Raw genomic sequence first — 8,459 nt, forward strand, 5'->3', positions numbered from 1 at the left:
CCGTCCGGCCCCCTGGGTGGACTTCTTCCTTTAGTCCCAGGCCCCGTCCGCCCCGCAGGCCCCCTGCCCTAAACTCAGCTATGCTGGGCCCAGGAAGCAGGACTCTGTCTAGTTTTGTTCACTGTGTCATTTCCGGCACCCACGCAGTGACAGGCAAAGTCAGGCTTCAAGACGTGAGGTTTGAAAGTGAATGGAGAATAAATAAATGAAGAAATGCATCGCCTCGGCGTCTCCTGCGCTCCGTTCTCTGTCTTCCCCCCTGATTTCTGCCACAAATCACCTGACCTGGTGCCACGGCAGATTGCTAAGGCCATGTACTCGTCCACCTCCCCTCTCGGGTAACTTTTTTTCATATTTTCTGAGGCTTCCAAGGTCTTAACCTAAAGAAATTACTCGAATGGCGAGGATTTTAGGCTCTGGTGATTCTGAGGGACTCAGTGACCTCTCAGCCTGCACCACCTACCGATCACCTCTCCAGGTCCTCAGGTGTCCCCTCTCAGAGAGTGTAGACAAAGTCAACCACCAGTTACACTTGGTGTGTCCTGCATGTCAGTCGCCCAGCCAAATTATCCTGATGGGCGACATCAAATCCCCTTGTATTTAAGACTAACAGGGCGCAGCTTTTCTCTGAGAGGGGGCAGAGGGCAGAGTTTGTCTTGTCACAGTCTCAGTTAAGTCTAACGAAAGTCCCTGTGATTTTCTTAATTTCCCTTTTTGATCCCCCGCATCGATTTTCAGTAGATTTGAAGTTGCTGTGAATTTCTTAACTACTATTCAAAAGCAAAATAGGAAAAAAAAAAAATCCCACAAAACGGCATTTTCATTGTGGTGAGGAAAAGAGAAGCAAGCTCTTGCTTTCTATAATAGAAGTCATCAAAACTGCAGATCGGTACCTAGGTTTCCCCCAAACTCACTTTTTCATGATTATAGTATCAGCGTGCGATGTGGCCTCACGGCAGCATTCACTGGTGTGACTTCAAAGGGGAGAGGATCTAAGGACATAGGACGTCTGCTTGGTAAGCAGCACAGATGGGTCTCACGCTAAGCCCCACTGATCCAGCTTGTCGGGGAAGAAGTCACACTAAGGCCTCACACTCTCCCTGGGAGGAAGACGTGATCCTGAAAAACAAGCCCACACGTGTGGGAATGGCACAAGACCGTCAGGAAGTCATTCCGTCAGCCTACTAGGTGTTTGGATGGATGCCCCTCTTTTTACAGAAAAATGTTCGGAGCCAGGATCCGTGGTGTTCCTATTTTAATGGCAGTGCTAATAGGTAACTCATTCGTTTGTTATTACTTAAATACGCTAATCGGTAGCATTTAGAGTTTTTATGATGTTTACTTAGCACGTTAATGCAATAGGTATTACTGTCAAATGAAAATGAGAACTTTTCAGGAACAGAAAGTCGCTCAAAGTATTGAGTGAAGGAGGTACTCACGCACTGAGCCCTCGGTCTTTTTCTTGGGTATCTATTTACTAAAATAAAGAAAACGATTAGGATAGAGAAAGATAAAACTTACTTAATGGTATATGTTTTTGTAGACATAATTTTCTATTAGATATTTCATTAACTATGTCTTTAAATAAAGTGAGATTATAGCAAAAGTTATTTTAAAAGCCAGTGATATTTATATTTAACATAAAGACTACCTGCTTTTTATCCATGAATATAATTTATTCTGATAAAAATGGAGTATATTCCAGGTAGTAGAAATTTTCCCTATTATGATTATTTTCAAAATACAGTCTTATCATGGAATCAGATATTATACTTAGAAGAATTTTAGAAAAGTAAAATAAAGTGAGTGTTTGGTCAAGTACATGAATTGACTTCATGTAAACAAAATGACAGTAAGTGTCAAGTAACCCACCTCATACTATAAATACTTGGACATAAGTAACCAATTCATTATCAACTAAAATACCCAGTAAAGAAGGTAATCCCATAAACGTTGCCTAATTCCTTCATCTCGATTGACGGTAGACCTTGTTTATGTTGAGCCAGTCAAATAGCCAATAAAAGACGTTTCGATCTTTTTTCCCACTTTTAGTTCCTCCGAGTTCATCAAATAAATATGTCTGACCTTATTTCACATAGGAGAGTCAGTGGAACTGATTTTTAAACAAGGCAAGAGTATTAATCACTGTTTACTGTTCTTTTAATATCTAATTCTGCTTATTTTCTTCAGCCTGTTGACCTTGATACAGGCTTTCTCTCCTTTCTGTTTTTGTTTATTCCCCTGCTGGTAAAATTTAGAACTAGCTTCTCTGTTTACACTGCAAGGAAATACATAATCAAGGTATTAGTAGTTATCCTGTGAAATAGCAAATGTGTAAACTTTAGAAATTATAAGAAAAAAATATAGTAAACGACAGTAAAGAAAGTACTACCATTTGCACTTACTTGCTGACCCAGAAGAAATGGAAGGGTACTGTAAATTCTAAGAACGCAAATGCCCTGTATCAGAGCTGATAATCCGAGGTGTGGACATTTTAATATCCATCCAGCTGGCCTTCCTGTCTCTGGTTTCTGCTCATTTCCCTCTGTTACGTATCCCTGTGACGTTCATCTTTATGAAAAAACCGCTTGGTTTTCTCCATCCAACGATGACTCATTTTTCTCCACTGCCTTCAGAAAATAAATAAGTAAACACATAAACAAACAGATAAAAATGAAACAGAACGATCAGAGCATAAATCCCCAAACCCTCTCTAGTCTGGCTCTATCGACTCTTCTTGACTTGACTTTCCTACGTAAATCATCGTGGCAACGAGACTGCCAAACAGCATCACCTCTAAACGTCTTACACTTTTCCGCCGATGAGTTTTTATTCCATTATTTCCATGTTCCTCTTTGTCCATCCGACCCGTACTTGAAAACCGATATGAAACCCTCTAAATCCCAGACCAGCCTAGTCTCAAGAGATGGTCTGAGGACACAGTGTTTTCAAATGGTCTCAAATCACCAAAAATATTTCTAATACCTTTGTTGAAAAATATTTGCGTATTTGCGGACCCGCACAGTTCAAACCCACATTGTTCAAGGGTCAGTTGCACTTGAATTACTAACCCATGGTGTAGATGAAACAGACACAGAAAGTCGCTGGGACCTGCCCACAGCCTGGGACCCGTTTCCGGTCATTATCGCTAGAGGAGCCTTTTTGTCAAATTTTTAAAAACATAGCTTAGGCATAGAGTTAAATGGGAACACGAGACACATGTTAGTAATAACCATAAAAACGAACGCACCGAAGTATCAAGGGAAAAACAGCATCAAGTTGGGTTTTCGATACCAGAAGCCGGATCAAGCGCTTCTGGAGTTTGGGATTCAGGCTTTCTAAGCCTTAATTGCTTTTGCGAAAGAGAAGAAAGAACCTCTGCCTTGAAAACCACAGCGGAGCCTCGAAGCACAGACACACGGTGTGGGTGGGATGCAGGGAGAACCTCACGGCGCTCCACACACACCCGTTTTTGTCAAGAGTTTGTCCACACAAACGTCACCGGAGAAGCAGTGACCCTCTCTCTTAAAACGTGCTCGCTCCTTCTCGTTACTTTACTAAATACGTTCTGATAATTCTCTAATTAGATCTCTTCCCTTGACGTGGAATCATGGAAAAGAGTAAAAAAAAAAAAAAAAAAAAAAAATGAAGAAACTATAAGCCAGAGGTTGTTTGGGAGTAGATTTCGTAATTTATTCTGGCGTCGTAGGGTGGGGGGCGGGGATGGGACCTTTCTAGACTGTCTGCATCTAGAAAACGCTGGTTTTAGGGATTGCGGGGAGGCACGCACAAGGCAGAGTGCAAAACTCAAGTAGAGTAGACTGAAATCAGCGTCCTAGGACAGGATAAATTCTCTCCGAGAATGGAGTCCCCGAATAAATAATGCATGCCTAGCATTGCTGCCAAGGGCAACCTTTTCCTCTTTTTTTCTCATTTTTATGATATTCAATATATGTCTGACGGTGGTAGTTGGAGGCAACCACTATATTTGGCAAATCATCTATTTCTAGAAGAATTCAAGGCCTGCGCTTCTCCGTATGGTAGAATGGATGCCAGCGTCCTCAATAACCAGTCCCATTTTACTCCACGATAGCTTTACCCTCGGTTAGCTCTGCACTTCCACAAGATTATCCGTGAAAATGATGGGAATCTTCTATTTCCGATCTTGATATATGTCATTTCAACTCATTTTTTTGTTGTTTTTTTTCGTTACTTAACAGGAATCCACTGTGAAGAAGACCTGGACGAATGCTCCTCAAACCCCTGCCACAATGGTGGCACTTGCGAGAACCTGCCTGGGAATTATACTTGCCACTGCCCGTTTGATCACCAGTCTAGAACATTCTACGGAGGACGGGACTGTTCTGATATTCTCCTGGGCTGTACCCATCACCAGTGTCTAAATAATGGACTATGCGTTCCTCATTTCCAAAATGGCCAGCATGGATTCAGCTGTCTCTGTCCCGCTGGCTACACTGGGTCACTGTGCGAAACTGTCACCACGCTTTCTTTTGAAGGTGACGGCTTCCTGTGGGTCCCGAGCAGCTCGGTGATAGCCAACGGCTCGGGTTGTAACTTCGCCCTCAGGTTTCAGACTGTTCAGCCAACGGCCCTGCTGCTTCTCCGGGGCAACAAGGGCGCGTTTATAATGCTGGAGTTGCTGAGCGGCGACCTTCACTTAATAGTTCAGGTCGGTAATAGGTCCAGGGCACACCTGTCGATCTCACGCAACACCAGCGACGGCGAGTGGCACTCAGTGGAGGCGATGTTTGCAGAGGCCGTGACCCTCACCTTGCTGGACGGCCCTTGTACAGGGATGTGCGTCACCACGGTGCCTTCTCCGTTTGAAAGGCATCAGTCGGCATGCGCCTTAAGAGACTCCTTTCTGGGTGGCTTCCCCACGGACTGGGCTGGCCTCCGTGACCGTGACCGGCCGCCCACGCCTGCCTTTGTGGGCTGTCTCCAAGACGTTCAGATCGACTCTACCCGCGTGACCCCCGGTGACATCCCTGGCTCCTCGCTCAACGTCAGGGCAGGCTGTGTGAGAAGGGACCGGTGTGCGGGCCACCCTTGTCGAAACGGGGGACGCTGCGTCAACCTGTGGCTTAGCTACCAATGTGTTTGCCCCCGGCCCTACGGGGGCCCCGACTGCCTGGGAGGTGAGTGGAGGCCGGGCGCCCGGGGCTGTGTGCCCGTGCTGGCCTGCTTCTTGCCCGTTGCAAAACACAGTGGCCCCTCTCGACTGCCACAGCGGGTCCCCTGCCGGCGAGAACCATGAAGAGGTTACTGATGTGCATTCACTAATTTTGGGGGGATCCATACGTAGGGCATCAGAGTTTCACTCACACAGCAGTGAAAAATCAGCCGATGGCGCCCATCCAAATGGGTTTTCGTTTCGGTGTTTACAAAATGCTGTTATAATTTTACCATATGTCATGTATCGGAAATTGATTAGAAATCCTATTTGAAAGAGAAGTAAGCTTTTGGGCTATTTACAGGCTAGTCGGTGACAGCTGCTAGCACAATGTGTTGGGCACAGTAGATTCTTAGAAAATATTTACTGTGAAACCCTCACTTGCTCCAAAATCATGTTGGAGTCTAGCATCTTCATAAACCACCAGTTTTACTCGAAAGTATATTTTCCAGGGTTGCCTTGGAGAAAACAGATGTTCTACCTACATATGTTAAGAAAGAAAAAAAACCCATGAAATTTGGTAGATGTCATAAACGAATCGATCTAATTTCTCTAGCCAATCACAGCCTGAAATGTATTTCAAAATCCTTAACTTCTAACATCGTTCCAAAGATTGCTGTTGATAGTGATCAATACGTAGCTGTTTCTTTTTGTTATTATTATCACACATTGAAAATGTCTGAGAGGTGATTGCAACAGACTGCTTTGAAGTCTTGCTATAATTTACCCCCAAGATTTTAGAGTAACCTCAAGTAGGACAACATCTGGTAAATAGTCTTCTCTGCTTTAGAAGAAGTAAAATTAAAACCAGTCTTACCCTATAGCCGATTCCGTGTACAAATGGCTCAGAATTATTAGAAACTATTCACGGGTCTCCCGGCCGACCGCAATATTCATTACAAATCATGGGCCCGTGTGTCAATGAGGTATGGCCTCTGCCAGCCCAATGTCATATTTTACACGGAGTGGCAAGTTGTTTGGTGATTTCTTTTTCAAGGAGAAAAGGGGAAATTATGCTTGGGCAGTGTTCACTTTTTGAAGAAAAACATAATTGACTCAAGGCAATACTTTTACTACATATTCGAAATAACAAACAGATGTTGACTCATTCTGACTGGCTTCCAAAGGCAGTGACCCGTGAGGTTAAAGCTGACCGTGCTGATGCTCACTGTCCTGGTAATTACATGCAAGAGATGCCACTCCAGTGGGTTTCTGGTTTTCTTTAGTTTCTTTTTCCCAATTTGGAAAATCACAAAGTTTTTAAACCAAGTTCCCTCCCACCCCGACGCCTGTTTTTTTATTTTTTATTTTTTATTTTTTATTTTCCTGCACTGTTGGAAACTGCTTCACCTTCGCGAAAATCCTTTGCTTCAAAAGATACCTCTGTGGGGAGGGAGTTCTCTTTCTGAAAATTCTCGGTATAAGCTTAAGGAAACTTGTGTTTTTCGCATCGCCTCTCAGTCATCAGAGGAGAGTCTCCTGTGCGTGCTGCTACGTACGGGGAACGTCTGCTGGGGGCGTCTGCGCGTTTTAGAGGTGCTCGGGGCGTGAGGGCATGGCCTCCTTCTGTCACCGTGTTTCCACGCTCAGGACGGAAGAGGCGCGCTGCAGATACCACGGCCAACTTCACGCTCTGGCGACCTTGGCCTGGCACGCGCCGCCCGTGGCACACACCCTGCGGAGCTCAGGCTGACTGCAGAGAGGGTACAGCAGGTGGCGGGTCAAGGAGATGCAGGGACTTCCCGTACGTTGAAGCCGATCTTAAAACGATCGAGTGACTCACCCAGGGGAGTTCCGAAAAGCGTTTCTCAACGCTTAGTTCCCAGAACCGTCTTCCACGTCGTCCGGGTGTATCTCGTGTTGGCCGCGTGTACAAATACGGAGCTTCCGAGATGACGTTCGGGAGACATGTGTCCCCGACCTCGTGCCTTCTGGAGCATGTTTGAGTCGCAGAGGCCATTCGTATCATTTTTAACTTCCGTCAGACGTCTAGACTTTGAGATTCTTATTTTCTTAGAGTCACAGTTTCTCAGAGAGAGAAGGAGCTTCACTCCATGGCTGAATTTTGTATGCTGCTGTGTCTGCCGGGTGCAGTGGCCCAAACCTCGGCTTACATACCTTAGGGAATGGAGAACTCACTCCATCTCGCCAGGAACGCCCCCAAAGCTGTTTCCTCATATTGACACAAAATGGGGACACACACAGCTTTCCTTCACGGGCAGCTCCTGGGAACGCGTGAATGTTTAAGGAAAAGCATCTTGTACCATCCCAGCCACCACTCCACCCCGCTAAACGCGCCCAGTTTCGTCTAATGTTTTCCACGTGACGTGGTTTTCAGACACTTTGGGAAAAGTTTGCTTCTCTGGCTCCGAGATGGGCCGGAGCATGCGGAGTGACACCAGGCTGTACTCCCCTCCTCCCAGGTACAGGTCTGTTTTCCAGCCTAACATCACCTTGACCTTTGAGCGGCCACACTCCAAGACCGGCTCGCTTCGAGGTGTTCTCACCGCGGTGCCCCGGCGTCCTGCCGATTCCACCCCACACCTGTGAGTGGCTTTTATTTTTTCTTCCTAAATTTCGTCTCACTGGAGTCCATCCATCATTAAAACTTGTCGAAGTCATTTTTCACACTATTTGTCATCCTCCTTTGTGACGCATCGGCAACGTGCATGAGAATCATCCCTTCCCCTGAGAATCATCCCATGTCCACGGCCGAGTCATACGTGGCTTCAGGTGTTTTTGAAAACAAGTAGCACATAACGTGCTCTGACCAATCGCTCGTGATTTCTGGGGTGGGGGCGGGGAGAATGGGGTTGCTGGAGAGTTGAGCTTCTGAGGAAAAAAAAAAAAACAGATCTGCATTCCATCTGCCTTTTAATCTGATGCACAAAGTGTCATTTCTGGCTTCCTGGGATGACCAGCAGGGATCCGGCCACCCCCGATGTTGACCAATTCTGTGCATATTCTCAAACCTTAGGAGCTTCAAGAGCTGTGCTTTATCAAGCATTTTATCTCATATGAAAGTGCTATCTTAGAGTCACAGTTTCTCAGAGAGGTTCATCTCTTCAAACGGGTGATTTTATCTCACGATGCACTTTGAAAGCTACCTGGAGCTGCCTGGAGCAGGTGGTCTCCCGATGCAGATTCAAGATGCGATGTTCCGGTAGGAAATCGAGTCCGAGTTCTGAAAATGTGGCCTTTTGAGCGGGACTTCACACGCAGACCGTCACCCAGGCGTGTTTTACTATAGTTCAGCTCAACGAAG

General features: G+C 45.7%; 1 protein-coding gene across 1 annotated transcript in view; it reads left to right on the top strand.

The window, feature by feature from the left end:
* Positions 1-8,459, top strand: part of CRB1 (crumbs 1, cell polarity complex component) — a 92,335-nt gene that overhangs the window by 49,754 nt on the left and 34,122 nt on the right. The window contains exon 7 of the mRNA XM_011367307.1: positions 4,221-5,159. Coding sequence (XP_011365609.1) covers positions 4,221-5,159 — 939 coding nt within the window. The remainder of the gene's footprint in view (positions 1-4,220; positions 5,160-8,459) is intronic.

The sequence above is a fragment of the Pteropus vampyrus genome, unplaced genomic scaffold (assembly GCF_000151845.1).
Source record: "Pteropus vampyrus isolate Shadow unplaced genomic scaffold, Pvam_2.0 Scaffold131, whole genome shotgun sequence".
NCBI classification, from domain to species: domain Eukaryota; kingdom Metazoa; phylum Chordata; class Mammalia; order Chiroptera; family Pteropodidae; genus Pteropus; species Pteropus vampyrus.